Raw genomic sequence first — 22,533 nt, 5'->3', positions numbered from 1 at the left:
AACTCCGTCTCGAAAAAACAAAAACTACAACGTTGGCGGGGGAGTCTGCTTCAAACTTTAATTTGCATACTAGTTAACCTGGAGATGCTGCTAGAGGCAGATTTGATAGGGCAGGTCTGGGTTGGTCCTGGGAGTCTGCAGTTCTGCGTGCTGGTAGGTGCTACTAGCTTGTCGACCATACTTTGAGTAGCAAGGGTATAAACTCTCATCAAGCTTAGGTGACTTAATCATTTTCAATTAATAATGTGATTCAAGTGTCATTGTTGTTTTGCAGCGAAAGAAAGTTTCCAGAAAACATCAGTACAGCTCATTTCCGCAGTTTTCAAATGGAGAAAAAAATACAGCTCTGAATTGTAGTCGGTTATTCTGAGGCTGCTTTGAAGGACCACAGTACACGCCTATGACCCCAGAGCAGGTCTTCAAGGTGCAGGTGCCAGGGTCAGCTGAGAAGGGCGGAGGGGACACGGGGGATGCCCGGCCGCCCTCGGCCGTAGACGTCAGCCCTTTCCTGGAACGCGCGAGCCCGTCCCCACCGCGCGCGGCCGCCGATTGGCTGAGAAAACGCCGGGAGTGACGTCAGGCCCCGCCCCGCCGCCCTCTGGCCCCGCCCCGCGGGGTGGCCTGGCAGTTTGGTCTGGAGCAGCTGAAACCGGTTTGAGCGTAGCCGCTTCCTGCCGCTCAGATCCGCGGCGGGCCGCCTGGGAGAGCGCTGGCGAGGCACGGACGGCGGGCGCCCGGCATTTCGGCCCGCGGTCCTCGCTCTCGGGCGGGGCTGGGGCGACGCGGACCCGCGGACTAGCTAACCCTGCAGGTAAGGCGGGCGGGCCGGCGCCGGGTGCGTGGGCCGGGCAGCAGCTCACGTGGCGGGCCGAGCTGTCAGGGCAGCCCCGGGACGCGGCGGGGAGGGGGGCGTCGGGGCCGCGGCGCGGGCGGGGTCCTCGGGCCGGGCTGGGCGCTGCTTGCAGGGGAACGGCGGCCCGAGCGTTCGCTGCGCTAAATCGGTGTCTGGGATGCACTCTTGGACTTTTATTGTTCACGGCCGCGGTTCCTCTGGGCTGCCTGGGGCTTAGTTCCCTTCTGAAAAATGCGTGGGGCATTTGAGGCATAGCAGGATGCGTGGCGCGTGGGACCACCGCAAACATGCAGAGTACTGAGTCAGGGAACAAAGACACCAAAGACGCAGGTGAAGTCCTCTGCGGACATCCCCTGCCCCACAGCGGCCCCCTGGCGCACCGCCGCGCTGTGTCCCTAAGTTATTCATCGTGTTTTGACAACTGCTTATTTTCCGAAATTGCCTGGACACGTAGTCTAGGGCATGCTTGTATAATTCAGTTATTCCCAGAAAACGAAGTGCCTTTCCTACGAAAAGATTCCAGGAATAGTCATCAGTGACCTCGATACAGTTTTTTAGGTCTGCTGCCCCTTCTCTTCAAAGCTCTACTTTCTCAAAGCTCTTCAGACTTCCTTGCTGAGTTAGGGGAGAGAGCCTCAATCACTTAGGTGTTTTTCATCAGCCCTCTCCCCAGACTCCACTGGCCGGATGGAAAAGAAATCAGGCATAAATTGTAGAGGATTCTTCCACCTTAAGGCAGCTGTTAGTCTGATGTAACCTGCAGAGGAACTGATAGAGCGAGCAGGATGTTTGGACCCGATGTTTTCTTCATACTCTTCCGTCGCCCTCCTCCCATTTCTGCACAGCTCTCACCCACTACTCCACCCCTTCAAGCTTCCCCTTGCTACGTTTCTGACAAGTTGTGACTTAACTAAGAAATAAATACAAGCTAGCAGTCTTCTTTTTTTCCCAAAAATTCCTAATGTCGTGGATACAAATAACACCAAGCAAAACTGCACATGGTGCAATCTATTCCTGATTAAGAACCAGGAAGAACCAAGAGCTAGAGAAAACCCTAGTATTCTATACAAAATTTAAATCTACAAATAACGACGTGGGAAAGTTGGACTCAAATAATAACCACAAAAGAAAACTCATCGTGGCAAACTGAGTAAAATTCGATATATACATAAAGTACGTTGATGAATTAAATCTTTATGTATGAGTTAAAACAGGAAAAAATGTGTCGAAACATACACATGAGAATATCACGATAAAATGAATGGAAAACATTTGGGGAAATGTTACTGCATTGTTTACAGAGTTGATCAAGGAACTGACTCGGCTTGATGAAATCTATTCCAGAAACAGTTTCTTTCTTCTTCTTTTTTTTTTTTTTTCTTTAAGATGGGGTTTCACCATGATGGCCAGGCTGGTCTTGAACTCCTGACTTCAGGTGATCCACCCACCTCGGCCTCCCAAAGTGCTAGGATTAACAGGCGTGAGCCACCACTCCCAGCCCGAAACAGTTTCTTAATAAAGATCCATTAATGTCTTAACATGTTTTCTTAAAATATTGGCTTAAAGTATATGGGAATCAGAATGACAGTCACAATTGTTAGAAACATAGCAAAGGCCATAATGATTCTTCACTAAGATAAGCAGAAATTAACTCAGGGAAAGGTAGGAATTTTATATGTTCCTTTATTCAGCTAGTTAGGAGGATCAAAGCTGCCAAGGCCTAGGAAAGGGCAAGGAGAATTGGAAACAGCTTTTTTCCTTGAAAAAATTCGAAGGAGGCTGGGCGTGGTGGCTCACGCTTATAATCCAAGTGCTTTGGAGGCCAAGGCGGGTGGATCACCTGAGGTCGGGATTCAGCTAGTTAGGAGGATCAAAGCTGCCAAGGCCTAGGAAAGGGCAAGTAGAATTGGAAACAGCTTTTTTCCTTGAAAAAATTCGAAGGAGGCTGGGCGTGGTGGCTCACGCTTGTAATCCAAGTGCTTTGGAGGCCAAGGCGGTTGGATCAAGACCAGCCTGACCAACATGGTGAACCCCATCTTTATTAAAAAAAAAAAAATTTTTTTTGAAGGAAAACAGATGTTCCTTTAGCCCAAAAAAACACTTTAGCTAAAAATGTCTGGCTTCAGTTTAGCTCTAAAGTAAATGTCCCTGTACCTTAGTTTACTTCATATCCCTTTTGTTTCCCAGGCTGGTAAATCAGTAGTGTAATGTGTTGGGAAAGTTTATTCGAGGAAAAGAATAGAGTAAAATTTATTTTGCCAGGTAGTGTGAACTCTGAAAGTTTTAAAAATGTAAATTAATTACCATGTTATTTTGCTAGTTGCTTGAGTCTTTTAAAAAGGGTTATGTAAATACTCAGAATCTCAGATGAAAATGCTGTTTAGTTTTTCTCTTCAAAAAGTACAAAACGGATGTTATGTTTTCAATAACCAAAAAGCAAAAAGCCTGTCTCATAGTTCTATGTGAGGTAATGGGTGAGTTGGTTAAATTAGCTGGTCAGCTCCCGTGCATACAATGAGTAATGTTTTTAGTCTTACTCTCGTTTCATGTATATCCAGACGACCTCGCCTTTTCAAGTGAGGACTTTTTTTCCTTGTTTAGAAGAAGATGTATGGGTGGGTACGTAAATTTTTTGTACCACAACACAATTGTTTACTTTGTCACTGCTGCTTTGCTGGTGGTAACTGGATACCAAAATTGTATACTTCCACACTGCACCAGACTTTTGGCCTCCGTCCATAATCCAGTTAACTGCATTTGGAGCAGCTCCCCAGCCTTTTATATGGTGTGGTATCAAATTTGGGGGTTGAGGGGTGGTCAGGATGGAAATCAAACCGGATTGCTTGACTTTGGCAAATCAAGTGGAAGATGATGCTTCGTTGACCTTTGGGGAGGTTTTCTGGAGGTGTTTTTGTGCTTGTGTATGTAGCTTTGTATTTACTGGAGCTGTTTACTGCCAAGTTACTATAGTCACTCTTACAAACAACTTTGAGAATAAAAGACTCAATTTCTATAATCAGTTCATTTTCCTTTTATTAAATTTACTGAAGTTTTCCCTTTGCCTTCATGCAGTAGAAATCTAGAGATAATTTTGTACTAGCTGTTGATTTTAATACATGGGAATAATGTCTGATTTCCCTCAAGTTGATGAAAATAGCTATTTAAAATTAATCCGAAAATAGCAAAATACCAGCTATTTAATCATGTATACGAGGTTGTCCTTAGTTGAGAACCGTGGCAGTCAATGCCAAATGAAAGGACACCTTAAAGGTTAAGATTGAAGTTGTTCTTTCAGCCCTTTTGATGGGTGATGGAATATTTGCTCTCTTAAAATTAATTCAGTAACTTAAATATTTGTCAAGCATTTTATTTTATTTTATTTAGATGGAGTCTCACTCTGTCACCTAGGCAGTGCAGTGGTGCAATCTCAGCTCACTGTAACCTCTACCTTCTGGGTTCAAGTGATTCTCATGTTTCAGCCTCCCAGGTAACTGGGACTACAGGCATGTACCACCACTCCTGGCTAATTTTTTTTTTTTCTTTTCTTTTTTTTGTATTTTTAGTAGAGATGGGGTTTTGCTTTGTGGGTCAGGCTAGTCTTGAACTCCTGACCTAAAGTGATCCACCTGTCCCAGCCTCCCAAAGTGCTGGGATTATAGGCTGTGTGGGTCAGGCTAGTCTTGAGCTCCTGACCTAAAGTGATCCACCTGTCCCAGCCTCCCAAAGTGCTGGGATTATAGGCATGAGCGATCAGGCCTGGCCACCATGTTTACTCTTGGTTGCCGAAAGTAGAATAAGAAGTTATTTATCTTAGAAATTATTCTGATGAATGAAGGGAAGGTTTGCTTTCTTTCTTTCCTTTTTTTTTTTTTTTTTTTTGGAGACAGAGTCTTGCTGTGTCACCCAGGCTTGAGTGCAGTGGTGCGATCTCTGCACACCACAACCTCTGCCTCTCAGGTTCAAGCAAGTCTCCCGCCTCAGCCTCCTGGGTAGCTGGAATTACAGTTGCCCACCACGATACCTGACGAATTTGTATTTTTAGTAGAGACAGGGTTTCACCATGTTGGCCAGGCTTGTCTCGAACTCCTGACCTCAGGTGATCTGCCTGCCTCAGGCAAAGTGCTGGGATTACAGGCATGAGCCACTGTGCCCCACCAAAGGGAAGGTTTTCACTAGTGTAGTATTGGGTATTCTAACCAAAATGGTGAAGTTGCCAAATACAGAATTTCCTTTTTGTTTGTTTTTATTTTTTGTCTTTTTATTTTTCAAATATAGAATTTCTTATCCAAATATGACATGACTCCACATTGGACAATGTACATTTTTATATGTATGTAAACACACATTCAGTGTTACATTTTATAATTGACATAAATGTGTTGATACATAGTTTGTAGCTAACATGGAGCCTGGACTCTTGATCCTCATCTCAACCTCAGCCATGTTGATGTTTGGAGCTGGACAATTAATTATTTGTGGAGGGCTGTTGTGTGTATTGTAGGGTGCTCATAAGCACTCCTTGGCCTTTACCCGCTAGATGCCAGGAGTGCCACTCCCAGTTGTGATAACCAAAAATGCCTCCTGACATTACCAGATAATCCCCTGGAGGGCAGAATTGCCTTCGGCGAGAACTGCCAGTATAGATCTATCTACCTTGCCTGGAAGTGTGGCTAATTGTGCATAGCAGTGTTCATTAAATGACTCAAGGGGAGGGGAAGGGAGCAAAGCAGAACTAGAAAAATGACTACGGTAGCTATGAAAGGTACTTTAGAATTGTTTCATAAAGTAATATATAAATGCAAATGAAGTTTATAATGTACATGATGCAGAATAAAGATGTGATTGGAATTCTTGTAGGAACATTGGTGGGTTGGGGGGGCAAATGTTTTTTGGGGGGGTTGAAAATTTGTAGCCTGTGGTGTGTCTTTTGGTGGAGTATGTTCTTTCTTCATTTAAATTATGTAACTGTCTCGAAGTATATGTATGTATGTGTTAATCTATTTTTTGGCCGGGCGCGGTGGCTCACGCCTATAATCCCAGCACTTTGGGAGGTCGAGGCGGGTGGATCACGAGGTCAAGAGATCAAGACCATCCTGGTCAACATGGTGAAACCCCGTCTCTACTAAAAATACAAAAATTAGCTGGGCATGTTGGCGCACGCCTGTAGTCCCAGCTACTCGGGAGGCTGAGGCAGGAGAATTGCTTGAACCAGGAGGCGGAGGTTGCGGTGAGCCGAGATCGTGCCATTGCACTCCAGTCTGGGTAACAGCAGCAACACTCCACCTCAAAAAAAAAAAAAAAAAAAACTATTTTTTTAACTTCCTTTAGGTACTTAAGTTACTGGATGGGAAACAGATTCCTTTGGCTGACACAGACAGGGAAGAAATTTAAAAATTAGCTTTCTCTCTCTCTCTCTCTCTCTCTCTCTCTCTCTCTCTCTCTCTCTCTCTCTCTCTCTCTCTCTCTCCCCCTCTCTCCCTCTCTGTCTCTCTGTCTCTCTCTGTCTCTGTCTTTCTCTCTTTTGAGACAGAGTTTCACTCTTATTGCCCAGGCTGGAGTGCAATGGTGAGATCTTGGCTCACCACGACCTCTGCCTCCAGGTTTAAGTGATTCTCCTACTTCAGCCTCCTAGCTGGGATTACTGGCATGCACCACCACATCCAGCTAATTTTGTATTTTTAGCAGAGATGGTGTTTTTTCCGTGTTGGTCAGGCTGATCTCAAACTCCCGACCTCAGGTGATCCACCCGCCTTGGCCTCCCAAAGTGCTGGGAGCCACCAAGCCTGGCCTCTTTTATATGTATATATTTTTTTAGTGGTAAGTTACATTGTAGTCTTAGAAGCAGATTCTCAAACTTGCTTTTTAAGGGGTGATCATTTGGTTGTTTCCTTTTCATAAAGTATAAACTCTTTCTGGAGTCAGGCTTTTTGTATCTCTAGTTGTTTTTCTCCTGGACCACAGTGTTAGTCAGGAAAGATAGGTTGAATTCAGAACAGCTGCTTATCAGAAGAGAAACTATGTAGCAAGAGAATCTTGACTACTTAAAAAAGTAACAAGTTTGGATACTTTGTTTTACAGTGTATATTTTGGGCGTACTTTTTTTTTTTTTTTTTTTGAGATGGAGTCTTGCACTGTCACCCAAGCTGGAATACACTTGGCGCGATCTCCTGGGTTCAAGCAGTTCTCCTGCTTCAGCCTCCCAAGTAGCTGTGACTACAGGTGTACGCCAACATGCCCAGCTAATTTTTTTGTATTTTTAATAGAGACGGGGTTTCACCATGTTGGCCAGGATAGTCTCTATCTCCTGACCTCATGATCTGCCTGCCTGGCCTCCCAAAGTGCTGAGATTACAGGCGTGAGCCACTGTGCCCGGACTGGGCATACATTCTTAAAGAATAGTTTTGGAGCATTAGGCTCCAGACTTGCTAGCTACTTCTCAAGTAACAGTCAGGGCTTATAGGCTGTTACCTATGAGCCTTCATCAAAATAGATGGCAAATGTCATTTTTCAGAACTTAATGTCACTTATCAGACTCTCCTAGATTGGGGAAAGGCCTAGAAAGGGGAAAAGCTTGGCTATATAATGGAGTTTCTCTACAGATGCAAAATTCTTCACAAAAGATGGCTTTGCAGAACCATTTCAACCTGTATATATAAGGACTCTGAAATTGAGGGTTTTTGTTTTTTTTTTTTGGCTTTTTAAAAAACTTTTTTCAGCCTTTTTTTTTTTTTTTTGAGACAGGGTCTTGACCTGTCACTCAGGCTAGAGTACAATGGCACAATCACAGCTCACCACAGCCTCAACTTCCTGTGTTAAAGTGATCCTCCCACCTCAATCTTAATCTGTAGCTGGAACTACAGACACGCTCCCCATGCGCAGCTAATATTTTTTATTTTTATTTTTTGTAGAGATGGGTCACACTGTGTTGCCGAGACTGGTCTCAAACTCCTGGGCTCAAGTCACCCTCCTGCTTCAACCTCCCTAAACGTTTATATTACAGGCATGAGCCACTGTGCCTGGTTTATTTTTTTGCTGTTCTACTTCTTTTTTCCCCCTACACTAAAGTTATACTTTTTAAAAAAAAAAAAAACCACCATAAAACTGCAAAGACATTATTGCTTTTAAAAATACAGCTCTTGATTGAAGTTGTTTCTTGATGGTAGCTATCTAAAGTTAATATTTTTATACTATAAGTGTTTTTTTCTTTTCTTTTTTTCTAGCACAACGACATAAAATCATCAGAATGACGCCTTCTCAGATTACCTTTGAAATAAGAGGAACTCTTTTACCAGGTATTGTAAAAGTTTTGCTTTAAAACAGTTTTTAAAATTAAATTAGCATTTTTCTTATCTGGATTACCTTAAATATGGAGTTGTTATCAGAGCAGGGCTGATTTTTTAGATGAGAATATCTATAGGTCTTGCCCGATATGAGATATACACTTGGAGCATAGTAGACACGCCAAAAACTTCCTCAAACTTGGTCTTCTACTTCTCTTGTTTTCCCAAGAAAGCTGTGAATTTACTTAATTTTGCATAGGACAAAGATGGTGGGGCTGTGGTTTCTAGGCAGCATGAAAATGAGGGAAACTTTGCTAGTGCAAGAAGTTGGTAGGCCGGCTACAGTGGCTCACTCCTGTAATCCCAGCAGTTTGGAAGGCCAAGGTGATGGTGGGAGGAGATCATTTGAGGTTAGTTCAAGACCAGCCTAACCAACATGATGAAACCCCATCTCTACTAAAAATATAAAAATTAGCCAGGCCTGTTGGCCTGTGCCTATAATCCCAGCTACTTGGGAGACTGAGGCAGAAGAATCGCTTGAACCCAGGAGGTGCAGGTTGCAGTGAACTGAGATTGTGCCTTGCACTGAAGCCTGGATGGAAGAGGCAGACTTGGAATAAGTTGGTGAAACATTTGGCTGGGATAACCTTGTTCCTATATGCGAATATGTTTTTTTAGCCTCATTGTATTTTTTTTTTTTTTTTTTTTTTTTTTTTTTTTTTTTTTTTTTTTTTTTGCTGTCCATTAAAACACTAATTTTAGTGTAGGATAGCATGTCAAAGCAGTGTCACACCTGGGTTAGGCACCTCTCAGTTTTGATGTATTCTGGCTGTACAGACCTTCTTTCAGTTCCTTAAATGTGCTGCATTCCTTCCTCTTTTCTTCCTCTTTTGGGACTTTCTCAAATGCTGTTTCTCTGCCTAGATCTGTGCCCACTTTAATACTCACCCTGTTCCCTCTCTTTTCTCCCCTGCTCTCACTGCCAGCCTCAGATTCCACTAGGTTCTGGCACTATTTTATAGCACCTCTTGGAGATTTTATAGAATTATTTAAATGACAGATTGTAAACTCTATTGAAAACATGACTTTTTTTTCTTTTGAGATGGAGTCTCACTCTGTTGCTGAGGCTGGAGTTCAATAGTGTATTCTTGGCTCACTGCCACTTCCTGGGTTCAAGCGATTCTCCTGTCTCAGCCTCCCGAGTTGCTAGGGTTACAAGCACCTGCCACCATACCTGGCTAATTTTTGTATTTTTAGTAGAGATGGGGTTTCGCCATGTTGGCTAGGCTAGTCTCAAACTCCTGAGCTCAGGTCATCTGTCTGCCTTGGCCTCCCAAATTACTGAGATTACAGGTGTGAGATTATAGACCTCACCTGGCCAAAACAGGACCTTGTCTTGTTTATGCTGAATTCCTACACCTAGCAGAGTGCCTGGGTCAGAGCAGGAGCATAGTACATATATATATTCAAACAATGAATGAATGACTCATACCACATCTAGCTTCTTTGTTCTAGCATTCATCACAGCAATTGGCAGAGTGTGTGTGAGTCTAAATTCAAATTCTTAGCCAAGATAATCTGGTATAGTTCCACCCCTGGGCAGAATTCAGTAGATTGAAGATTGCTAGTTAGCTGATTGGTTCCTTTGAGCCAAGTGCTCACCTCTGGTTTAGCATGTGGCCACCTCCGGGAATAGAAGATGGAATTCTCTCCTTCTAGGGAGTTTTAGGCAGGTAGTTAAAGCTAAAAGGACTTGGCCATTTCAGAAAAATGGACTGACCACAGAACTGGCCACAGAAGTGTCAGCTTGATTGGGACTAGGGGGAATGCCTATAGTCAGGGATGAGAGGGGAGAGTTAATGGTGGATGTAGATACAGATGACTCTAGGTGGCAAGGAGGAGGCCGAGGGACAGCAAGGGGATATTGAGGGAGACTCTGCCTCAATTCCCCCATCACTTAATTTCCTCACTGCACAGGAGGAAGGATCCTCTGCTAAATGTAGAGAGAATGGGTAGTGTAGAGAAGGCTGACGTCGGGAGAAAAAAGTACAACCAGGGGAGGAAACAGTATGTGGAGGTGCTATTTACAGATTCCTTCAGTTAGCATCCAAGTCTGCATAATCTTTTATCAATGAGAGCCGATTAAAAAAGGTCTGTGTGTTGTAGTTAACAATTTCCTCATTTTCAGAAGCCATATTCCCATGGAATCAGCAGAAAGAAAGTTACATTGCATGGGGCAATTGGTAAAATGCAACATAGTGACCCCACCTGTAAGAGGAAAGTGAACCACTGATTCCCCATTTCACTTGTTCCAACTGGAGTTTATTTGTTTCACAGTGAAAAATAGCATGTGGGGGATGAGAAATAACTTGAGTCTGTGAAGTTTTTTTTGTTTTGTTTTAAGAGACAGGGTCGCTTTTTGGAGGGCAGAGAGCTGGTCTGCGGACGCTATATCCCCTCTTCCACATCTCGCTGCAGCCAATAAAGGCCGTTCCTACCATTAAAAAAAAGAGAGAGAGAGAGAGAGACAGGGTCTTCCTCTATTGCTCAGGTTGGAGTGCAGTGGTGTAATCACAGTTCCTCAAATTCCTGGGTTCCAGTGATCCTCCTGACTCAAACCTCATGAGGAGCTGGGACTGTAAGTGCACAACACGATGCCTGGCTAATTTTTAAAATTATTATATATATATATATAGTATAGACAGGGTCTCACTATGTTGCTCAGGCTGGAGTGCAGTGACGTAATCTTGGCTCACTGTAACCTCCACCTCCCCCAGGTTCAAGTGATTCTTGTGCCTCAGCCTCCCAAGTAGCTGGGATTACAGGCATGTACCACCATGCCCAGCTAACTTTGTGTTGTGTGTGTGTGTGTTTTGTTGTCTCTTTTTGGGGAGGCGAGGGGGATGGAGTCTCACTGTGATGCCCAGGCCAGAGTGAAGTGATGCAATCTCAGCTCACTGCAACATCCGCCTCCTGGGTTCAAGCAGTTCTTCTTCCTCAGCCTCCCAAGTAGCTGGAATTATAGGCGTATGTCACCACACCCAGCTAATTTTTGTATTAGTAGAGACGGGGTTTTACCATATTGGCCAGGCTGGTCTCGAACTACTGACCTTGTGATCTGCCCACCTTGGCCTCCGAAAGTGCTGGGATTACAGGTGTGAGCCACTGCACCCAGCCAACTTTGTATCTTTATCTATTTATTTATTTAAAAAAATATGTTTCTGAGACAGAGTCTTGCCCTGTCGCCCGGGCTGGAGTGCAGCGGCATGATTTTGGATCACTGCAACCTCCGCCTCTTGGGTTCAAGTGATTCTCCTGCCTCAGCCCCCTGAGTAGCTGGGATTATAGGCCCCTGCCACCACAACTGGCTGGTATTTTGTTTTCAGTAGAGATGAAGTTTCACCATGTTTGTTTTCCAGGCTGGTCTTGAACTCCTGACTTCATGTGATCTGCCCATCTCAGCCTCCCAAAGTGCTGGGATTAAAGGCACGAGCCAACCATGCCTGGCCTTTTTATATTTGTAGTAGAGGCAGGGTTTTGCTATGTTGGCCAGACTATTCTTGGACTCCTGGCCAGAAGTGATCTCCCTGTGTTGGCCTCCCAGAGTGCTGGGATTACAGGCATGGGCCACTGCACCTGGCTCACATGTATTTAGAGCTCTGAAATCTGAATGACTATCACACTTGGATTTTACTTAAGTTTTAGACAGTCCAAGCTAACAAAATGTTCATGCAGGTGGCTGAAGCTGACTGCTGTTCTCGTCTTACTAGAGCAGTGCCTCAAGCTTGGAAGCCCAGCTATTCTCAAAACGTGGAGGAGTTTGTGTTTGTCTTGAGCCAAATTGGCAATTAAACTCAGTTCATTAACTTTATGAATTTTAATTATAGTGGAATGTGTTGATATTTAAGTCAGAGACTTCTACATATTTTTATCCCAGTATGTTCTGTGAAATATATAAAATTTAGCAAGAAGAAGTGGTAGCTGTACATTGGCTTTTATTTTTTTTAATTTTTTTCTTTTTTTCTTTATGTTGGGTTTTATAGCCTATTGATAAGTGTTCAAAAGAAATGATAGTTATTACTTTAGTTAAGAAGTACTAGATTTTGTCCCAGTGTGGTGGCTCATGCCTGTAATCCCAGCACGTTGAGAGGCCAAGGTGGACAAATCACCTGAGATTGGGAGTTCAAGATCAACCTAGCCAACATAGTGACCCCATCTTTACTAAAAATACAAAAATTAGCCAGGTGTTGTGGTACATACCTGTAATCCCAGCTACTAGGGAGGCTGAGGCAGGAGAATTGCCTGGACCCAGGAGGCAGAGGTTACAGTGAGCCAAGATCATGCCACTGCACTACAGCCTGGGCAAAAGAGCAAGACTCCATCTCCAAAAAAACAAAAAAGCAGTACTAGATTTTTCAATTAAATAAGTCTTTGTTTTGTGGGGTTTTTAATTACATTTCTGCTCTCCCATTGGTAATGTTCTTTTCTTTTTGTGACAAATCTTACTCTGTCCCCCCAGGCTGGTGTACAGTGGCACAATCTCAGCTCACTGCAACTTTTGCCTCCCCGGTTCAAGTGATTCTCCTGCCTCTACCTCTCGAGTAGCTGGGATCACAGGCACCTGCCCCCACATCCAGCTAATTTTTGTATTTTTAGTAGAGATGGGGTTTTGCCATGTTGGCCAGGCTGGTCTCAAACTCCCGACCTCAGGTGATCCACCCACCTTGGCCTCCCAAAGTGCTGGGATTACAGGTGTGAGTCACCATGCCTGGCCTTGATTAAATGCTCTTGATGTGAAACTTATTAATAGCTACTGTTTGAATTTCTGAAAGATATTGATTAACAACCCTTTAGAGTACCGATAGGCATTTAGTGTTTGCCCGTTAAAATTGGAATCTATCCTGAAGGCAAGGACTGTGGTTTTATCCCATTTGTATACTTGGGTGCTTGTTACTGACTCAATGAGTAGTTGAACAGATGAAGAAAACTTCCATATGCCTTCCCCCTTTTCTCTGGTTTCAATTCTAGAAAGGTGAGTCAAGTTAACAGGCAGGTGTTAGTGTGTGGTAGGTACGTGGGCCCAAACCTATGTCTAGTGAGGCTCTTTTATCTCTGCTAAAGGAGGCAGCACATCTGGTTGAACTAATGCAAGCTCCGCTACTTATCCCACTGTAACTGATTGCTCTGTTTCTTTAGGAGAAGTTTTTGCAATATGTGGAAGCTGTGATGCTTTGGGAAACTGGAATCCTCAAAGTGCTGTGGCTCTTCTTCCAGAGAATGAGACAGGTGAAAGGTGAGTATGGAAATGTTAGGTTACAGAATAACCGTGACATTAACCTTATAATTTTAGAGGCTTTTAAGGCATCTTGGCATTTTTAATTTTAGTTTTAATTTTTTATCAGTTTTCATATTGAATATTTTTTTGTTTTTGTTTTTTTTTCTTTTGGCAGTCTTGCTCTGTCACCCAGGCTGGTGGCTGGCGTGCAGTGTTGCAGTCACAGCTCACTCACCTCCACCTCCTGGGTTTAAGTGATTCTCCTGCCTCGGCCTCCCAAGTAGCTGAGATTACAGGCTCCTGCCACCATGCCCAGCTAATTTTTTGTTTTTTTAGTAGAGACGATTTCACCATGTTAGTCAGGCTGGTCTCGAACTCCTGACCTCATGATTTGCCCGCCTCGGCCTCCCAAGGTGCTGGGATTATAGGCGTGAGTCACTGTGCCCAGCCCACATTGAATAGTTTTATGAGTGAAATAATTTTACAAAATTTGCATGATAAAAGCAGGTTCCTCTCTTGCCCTTAATTCCCACATCTCAACCACTTTCATGAATCTATCATTAAACTTCGTATGGGCCCAGTGGATGGGGAAAGGTAAATCTGGGTGTCAGTCATTCTTCTGCAGTTAGGCGTGATCTTGGACAGCTAATGTCTGTAGGCCACAGTTACCTCATCAACACAGTAAAGGGGTTAGCATAGATGAGTGGATGTCAGCAGAGGTGGCACTTACCCCACTGTAGATAACTGGACGTCTTACGGGTTTTCTTAAGTAGCATGCAAGTATATCCAGTGCCAGATGAGGTGATTGCTAAGGCTCTGTTTTTCTGTAGAGCAGCATGACTAAAAATGTGGCCTGTGCACCAGTACCAGTCCAAAAGACTTAAAAAAAAAAAAAATCAGGCTGGGCGAGGTGGCTCACGCCTGTGATCCCAGCTCTTTGGGAGGCCGAGGCAGGTGGATCACCCGAGGTCGGGAGTTCGAGACCAACCTGGCCAACATGGTGAAACCCTGTCTCTAAAAATAAATAAATTAAAATAAAATAAAAAATCAATCCATGATGTGGGAAACACAAAAATTGAGAGCAAGCATTTGTAAATGTGTATAACACTTGGACTCCATGCATGTCACTGTGGACACATCCCATTGAACTGGGTATGTAGATCAGAATGTTGGTTACCAGACAGTTTGAGTAAAACATGCAAACAAAAACTGCTGGTCATTCACAGCAAATAGTTTGAAGGGCACTGGTGGGAAGGCAAAGGAAAAGAACAAAGGAAAGTAAAATGATAACAGTAATGTAAGCTAAGGGAAAGAAAATGAAAACAGAACTCTCTTTTTTTTTTAGTTTGTTACTAGTGTGACATGTTTTCTCAGCCAATTCTGAGCTCTTCTGGTAAGAGTTCTGTTGGTAAATAGTATTACTTTAATAACATATATTATTTACTAGTGTTTCACAGACTAGTATTCCCTTCAAGGGGCTATTTTTTCTTTGATTTTCTGATCAGCCACTCTGGTTGAAGTGAAACCTCTTATGTTTCTGAACTTGTCTCTAAAACACACCCCTGCCTGTCCCAAGTCAGTTTCAGCCCACTTGCTCAAAACAATGTGAACAGGATGAGGCACTTAACAACTTTAAGAGGACCAGTTCATATGTTGCTCATGTACAATAAGATAGAACTGATTTACTGTTTATCTGTAGCAGATAAACAGTGTTTCACAGGGAGAAGGAAGTAGATGATGCAAGAATCCATGTGCCTTTAGACAGTGTTTGTGAGCTTTAGAATTGTGTTTCTTTGGCATTTTAATGTGCTCTACATCCATGTCTGCTGTGCTCCTCTCTTTCAGGGAGTGTCTTAAGCTTTCCCTTACCAGCTCTCCCTGCCCACAGGCTCATGGCAGCTAGAGCTCTTCTGGAATTTGTTTCTACTTACAGATAACTTGAAGGTCATGGTATTGCTTTCTAATACTGCTGAAGATGTGGGTCACTTGTGATTTCATTTGCCCTCCTTGTAGATTTTATGTATTTTGGGAAAGGATATGAGGGCAATTCAGAATTGGGCAGCTACACTAAACCGTCATATGACTACCTGTCTTTCTTGGTTTTGATTTAATTTCATCAGATTGTTCTGTCTTCAGTTCACTGAATAGTTCTGATTCTCTTTTTTATGTTTTGAGACTGGGTCTCACTCTGTCACACAGGCTGGAGTGCCGTGACTCGATTGCAGTTCACTCTAATCTCAAACTCCTGGGCTTCAGTGATGTTCCTGCCTCAGCCTCTTGAGTAGCTAGGACTATTAAGGGCACACCATCATGCCCAGCTAATTAAGACTTTTTGTAGAGATGAGGTCTCACTTTGTCAAGACCCAGGCTGTTGCCGAACTCCTGGGCTCAGCTATCCTCTCGGTTCCGCCTCCCAACATGCTGGGTGTAAGCCACCATGCCTGGATTCTGGTTCCTTCTGAAGAAGTAGAGTAGGCCGGGTGTGGTGGCTCATGCCTATAATCCCAGCACTTTGGGAGGCCGAGGTGGGTGGATCACCTGAGGTCAGGAGTTCAAGACCAGCCTTACCGATATGGTGAAACCCTGTCTTAATTAAAAAAAAGAAGAAGAAGAAGAGTAAAAAGACTCACTGCTTTGCCTTCTTTATCTCTTATTCTCACTTAGTTGTTCTTTACCAGAGATTGCATTAGAATCACTCGGGAGGACTCAAAACAATACACATACCTAGATCCTACTCCTGGAGATTGAGAGAGAGGCTGTAGCACATTCTTCAAAGCTTCTAACTAATTCTACTCTACACATCTGGAGCTAGTTTCACACACCAACTGACTGTTTTGCAGATGAGGTAGTGCTGGGAATTACCTTTTTTTTTTTTTTTTTCATTCTTTCTTGGTAGAAATGGCAGCTTTCTATTCTGAATTGGAAGACACTGCCTGGAAACCTGTTGAAAAGGATTCTGAGACTTGCTTATAGGGGAAAGTTGGGGAACATGTGCCAAGCATTTGCTATTCTTGCTTTAAAGCAGTGATTTTTAAAAATGTACACACCTTAATTAAAAAATGCTTTATTTCTAAAAAATGATATGATCATCTGAACCTTTAGCAAATTGCAATCTTTTTGTGGTTTTATCTCAGTGTTGATGGCTGCTAACTGATCAGATTGGTGGTTGGTGAAGGTTGAGGACGGTGTCAATTTCTTAAAATAAGACAATGAAGTTTAACACATTGATTAACTGTTCCTTTCATGAAAGATTTTCTGTAGCATACAATCACTATAACAGATAAAATAATAACCAAAAAGTTTGAAATATTATGAGATTTGCCAAACTATGACATAGACACGAAGTAAGCACATCTGTTGGGAAAATGGCACTGATAGACTTGATCGCCTCAGGCTTGCCACAGACCTTCAGTTCACGAAAAACACACAGTGTCTGTGAAATACAGTAAAGTGCAGTACAATGAGCTATGTCTGTATTTATTTTAGGAGCTAGGATTGTATCAGAGTGAGGACACTGCCCTAAAACCTGTCTTAGCAGAGCCAGGTAGGGCTAAACTACTCATGCTGAATTAGTTTGGTTAATGGTCTAAAAGGGGTTCTCAAGAGTTGCCTAGAGGCTTGTTAAAATACAGATTCCTGGGCCTCCACCCCCCCGAGTTCCTAATGCTATAGGTCTGAATGGGGCCTGAGAATTTGCATTCCTACGAAGCTCCCAGCTGCTAACGATGGTCTGGGAACATGCTTTGGATACCACTAGTTTATTATTTGAAGCTAAAAGCCCGTTACAATAATGAATTGTAGTGAATTCTTGACCTTGAGGCAGCTGTTGAGTCAAATCTTTAGTTTCTGTTAGAATAATATAGTTCAGAGAAGACATTGACCTGAAACAAGATACAGGTTCTGACTGCTTCGCTAAGGAATAGCCAGAGCCAGAGTGGGACAGTTTAGAATAAGGGATAGTCAAGAACAGGAGTGTAACTCATGTTTATCTCTCATTTGTGACACAAAAGCTGTGCCCCAAAGTCTCTTAGCAGCCATGTAACATTCCTCGCTAAGTGGGAAGTCAGAGAAGATTCTGACTCTGGCTTCCACTTTTGTACGACTTAGATTTTCTGTTTGGAAACTTATCCTGGCTCTTTGATGGCTGGTTCCTTCTCATCCTTTAGGTCTCAGCTCCGACAGCACTTCCCCATTAAAACCTTCCTTCCTTTTAAAAGCCTCCTCCAAAACTTCCTAGTATCTTCTTTGATTATATTTCTATCCACCTACACAGCAAAGGAAGCTCCTTGAAGACGAGGCTCTTTCTGCAGTATGTATCACTGTGTTCCCATTGCCTGCTCCAGAGTAGGCCTTTACAATTTTGTGTAGGAATAAATGAGTGATATTGGTCACATGTTTTGTTTGAGGGGTTTTGTGTATTAAGACGTATTTCTGCATTGTAGTTGGATACTGATGCTGCTGCTTTTAATTTTCTTTCTTCACAGCATGTTATGGAAAGCAACCGTTGTACTCAGTAGAGGAGTATCAGTTCAGTATCGCTACTTCAAAGGGTACTTTTTAGAACCAAAGGTATGTTTTCTTTATCTAGTTTCCAGTTGCTTTAGCACTTCCTTCAAAAGCAACTCACTTAAGTTTGAAAACGTTCAAAGTAAATGCATTTGCTTTGGTCAAATAAGGAATAGAACTCTTGATTAATAAAATTTACCAAAACCAAGAAGTAGCCACTTCAGAGGCAGATGATGTCTGCCATGGACTTTTAAAAAGACATAGTAAGTATGTTCTGCAATATTCTTATTATGAAATTGGTTTTAGTAATGTGTTCTTTATAAGCGCATTTTGGTAACTTTTGTAAACTCGTTAGGAACCGCTTGCAGAGGTTTTACTTTTGGTTTTTAATCCTTATGTGATGTAAATACATTTAGAGAAGTATATAGCCTGTTTTATGTGAATAATTTTAAAAAAATTATTTCATAGCAGCCGTCTCTTAGTGGCTGTGTTAACTCTGATAAAAGTTGAATTGATTCCTTTTACATTTTTTTCAAATATGGTGTTGATAGACCCCTATCTTTTCTAAAGGCCTTTGGCATTTCTAGTTTAAATCTGCCTCTTCACAATAATTATTTTGGGATTGTTTTCATATTCAAAAAGAAAAAAGTTAATTCTTTTCCTTTTATTCTGAAGATACTTATTTACTGAAAGGATTCTTTTCCTTCAGATTTTTACATTTGACACTTTAGGCTGCATGTGAACAAAGGTTTAGGCAGGGGTCTAGGTAACAAGTAAAGAATTAGATCTTGTTAAAAATTTTATTTCCTTTGGGGGTCATTAAGTGTTTTCGTTACATGTGAAAAATGCAAGCAGCCACTGTTACCTCATTCTCTTAGCCACCGTTATAAAAAGAAAAGAGAAAAACTTGGCAAACCCACTTTAGCTGTCTTTTGCACCTATTACGTTTCTTATTCCAAGAATATTTTGTGAATACCCAGTAACTGAACTTAAATTACATTGTGGTTGATCATTGCGTTGGCTTTTCTTGACAATAGTTTCACTTTAAATTAAGGGCATCTCATTTATTTGGCATGGGGCTTCATGGTAAAGTTCTTCAGTATAACTTAAGCAATCGTGTGTAGATACATAGGTCATAGACATGACAAGCTTATCTGAGGATCCTGGTACATGAAATTTAGCTTTGTAATATGTGAAAACTAAATTTTACTTAGAAAGGGGAGTTTGGACGAGAAAGATAATAATGAGTTCTTTGGGCATAGTTTTCTAAAGTAAGACTATTGTCAACACAGATCAAATTAAGCCAACCTAAGTATTTATTCTCTTCATTGAAAATGTGATCAAAAGCAGCAGATCAGTCCAAAATACCTTTTGAAAAAAATTGGCAAGAAGTCTGCTTAACAGTAAAAAACAAGTTTTTCCCCTTGTAATACTTGCAAAAGTTTACAGTATGTGTTGGTGAGTGTGTTTCTTTGAGTAGGTGCTCTGTATCGTGTACACATGTACCGTGTGATGCAGGGGCTGCCATGGTAAGTATGTTTTTCATGGAATAGAGTAAATAGCTACATAAAATCCCAGTTTTTTTCCCCCACATTCCAGCTTAATGTGACACTTTTTAAAAAAAGTTGGTGGCGCTTTTTAAGTGAAACATATTTAATAGAAGTATTATGACACTTTAGTTGTGCATTGTCAAATAATAGAAGTAATGTGCAAGGCATCTTAAATTGTGAAATGATGTAAATTATTGTAATACATAATGTTATGAATATAAAGAATGATAGAAAACAAATAATGAAAGCATTAAAAAGCTGAAATGGGAGCAAAGTTAATTTTACCGGGTTGACAATTTTAGGAGGTAATCTACCTAGTTTTGGAACCATAGTGAAAGTTTTGTGATTATGGAAAAGCCAGTTGACCTTAGGCGTTAACTTCCTCATCTATAAAACAAAAGGTTTGAACTATAGATTTTTAGATCCCTTCATTACTGAAATTTTATTGAGTAAGTAAAATTTTACCATTCGTATTTTTCTCCCATGCTTTGCTTTTTCTGGCATATTCTTTTTAGTTTAGAAGAGTCCTGAAATCCTTTTTTCTCAAATTTTCACAACTAAATGTTCTCCTTGTGAATTAGGATAAGGTGTTAATGTGTTAAATTTTAAAATAATTTCACAGATGACAAACAAAATATTATTTGAACATAGCACACAAAAGTAGTGAGCATTCCTGGAATGAAAACACTGGTATGAATCTGCAGAGAGTCCATTGATGTTACATCTTCACCAAATATATTTTTTGAATTATCATGTAATTTCAACATTTTTTCCCCCTATCCACCCATCTTTGCTTGTGGGTAGAATTAGGAATGTTTCCTCATGTTAACCAGTTTTTCATGATATCCTTTGAAATTTTTCCTTCATTTTTGTAGAAATTCATCTTTAGTATTTAGCACTTATCTATGTTTCTAACTTTCATAGCTGCTAACATTAACTCATAATTAGTCATTACAAACTGTCTTATTTTCATCTTGATCTTCTTTGAGTTTTGTTTAAATCCTTTAACAAGACAATTAGTTACCTGTGATAGATCATTGTTTATTTTCAGAATAGTTTGTCATTTTGTACAATAATTTAGTATCTAAAATTCTTCTCAATAGTAAATACTGTCAGCTGTTACCTTGAGATTTGAACATCCTCAGAGAGTCTGTTGATTTAGCTTCCTTTGCTTTACTTATGCTTAGGTGACTATTTTTCTTACTGGTTGTACTAAAAATAGAGTTTTTTATTTTTATTTTTATTTCTGAGATGGAGTCTTACTCTGTCACCAGGCTGGAGTGCAGTGGTGCGATCTTGGCTCACTGCAGCCTCTGCCTCCTGGGTTCAAGTGATTCTTCCACCTCAGCCTCCGAGTAACTGAGATTACAGGCATGCACCATCAGGCCTGGCTAATTTTTGTATTTTTTAGTAGAGACAGGGTTTTGCTGTGTTGGCCAGGCTGGTCTCGAACTTCTGACTTTGGGTGATCCACCTGCCTCAGCCTCCCAAAGTACTGGGATTACAGGCGTGAGACCCCTCGCGTGGCCTTGATTCCTCAGATCCCCTGTTACATTCAGTTTGTTTTCAAACCTGTGGAAGGAAAACAATCAGTAAAAGTTTAAAAATTTGTGATATATGCAAGCAGTGGTATTACATGGCTAACTGATCATTTTGCTTGGTGATTTATTACAAAGCAAAGACAAACTTCCAGTCTACGTATTAGTCTTATTTCTTTCTTTCAGTGCTTGGTGTAACTGAGTGATGTCAGTAACTGTTTAAGAAAACAATCATTAAGACTTACTCTTGTGGAAAGACATTTTTTTATGTTTTTGTTAATATGCATGTTTCTGCAGTTGTCTGACATTATGTATGCTAAATTGTGAAATAACTCTACCAGTACCGTTAACGGAATATTGTCTTAGATTGACATCACTACTTTTTTCTCCAAAGATCTGTCTCCCATGTTACTCCAAAAAGCTTAAAATTTTGGCAGACTTTTTTAGAATGGAGCTGGTTTTTTTTCCTTAGATCTTAAAGAATGAGTTATTACAGATAGTATGTTACAAAGGATTGCATGTACAAGACCAGGATTTAAACTCCAAAAGAATGCAGGTTTTGGAGTTATCACTGATATTTTGAATTTCCCATGCTCCGTGGTTAAGTTTATTTTATAGTTTTGTTTTGGGAGGCTGATTTTCACTTTTGCCCAGGCTGGAGTGCAATGGCATGATCTTGGCTCACTGCAACCTCTGCCTCCTGGGTTCAAGTGATTCTTCTGTCTCAGCCTTCCGAGTACCTGGGATTACAGGCATGTGCCACCATGCCTGGATAATTTCTGTATTTTTAGTAGAGATGGGGTTTCTCAATGTTGGTCAGGCTGGTCTCAAACTCCCGACCTCAGGTGATCCACCTTCCTTGGCCTCCGAAAGTGCTGCGATTACAGTCATGAGCCACTGTGCCTGGCCCATTAATTTTTTGTTGTTTTTAAAGAACTAAAGCTAAAAACTTAAGATTACCTTCTAAAGTTTAATAAAGTAGTCATAACAATTGTGGAAATTCAGTGTATTTTAAAACTAGGTTCTTATTTCCCCCTATATTATAACAGTTTACCAACCAATGTGCATTTGTAGTCTGAATGATGATAGACATAGTTCTAAGTCATCTGTGTTACTGGCCCTTTGGACTGTTCCTCCGATATGCTATTCTATTCAAGTCTAGGTGGTTTTGTGCAGTGGGTGGTGGGTAGATGAGAGTGGAGTTGTTAAAATATGTTCCCTATCAAATTGAATCCAAAGGACTATTCTTAGGCAATTAAGTAAAGATATTGCTATCAACAATCTGTAAAGTTCCCGACATTTAAATTAAAACAAAACAAACTCTCTGCTACTTTTTATCTCTTTTGACATTTAATATTCTACTCACAGCACCCTTTTGCTTTTCTTTTTTGAGACACTGCTCCATGAGTGCAGTGGCATGATCTTGGTTTACTGTAGCCTCCGCCTCTCTGATTTATGTGATTCTCCTGCCTTAGTCTCCCAAGTACCTGGGATTACAGGAGTGTGCCACCACACCCGGCTCATTTCTGTC

At 41.5% G+C, this 22,533-nt stretch overlaps 1 protein-coding gene across 3 annotated transcripts in view; it reads left to right on the top strand.

Annotated features, from left to right (window-relative positions):
* Positions 1–626: 626 nt before the first annotated feature.
* The window catches only part of GPCPD1 (glycerophosphocholine phosphodiesterase 1), a 66,029-nt gene continuing 44,122 nt past the window's right edge, over positions 627–22,533 (top strand). For 2 of the 3 annotated variants that reach the window (XR_008481198.2, XM_008995720.5), the window contains exons 1-4: positions 627–811; positions 8,074–8,145; positions 13,330–13,426; positions 17,893–17,977. Coding sequence is in view for 2 of the 3 variants with exons in the window: in XM_008995720.5 (XP_008993968.2) it covers positions 8,097–8,145; positions 13,330–13,426; positions 17,893–17,977 (231 nt within the window). In the remaining variant the exon portion in view is untranslated. The remainder of the gene's footprint in view (positions 812–8,073; positions 8,146–13,329; positions 13,427–17,892; positions 17,978–22,533) is intronic. The other variant, XM_035298326.3, reaches the window with a different exon arrangement.

Source organism: Callithrix jacchus, chromosome 5, assembly GCF_049354715.1.
Source record: "Callithrix jacchus isolate 240 chromosome 5, calJac240_pri, whole genome shotgun sequence".
Lineage (NCBI taxonomy): Eukaryota > Metazoa > Chordata > Mammalia > Primates > Cebidae > Callithrix > Callithrix jacchus.
This window is presented reverse-complemented; position numbering and strand designations above follow the sequence as displayed.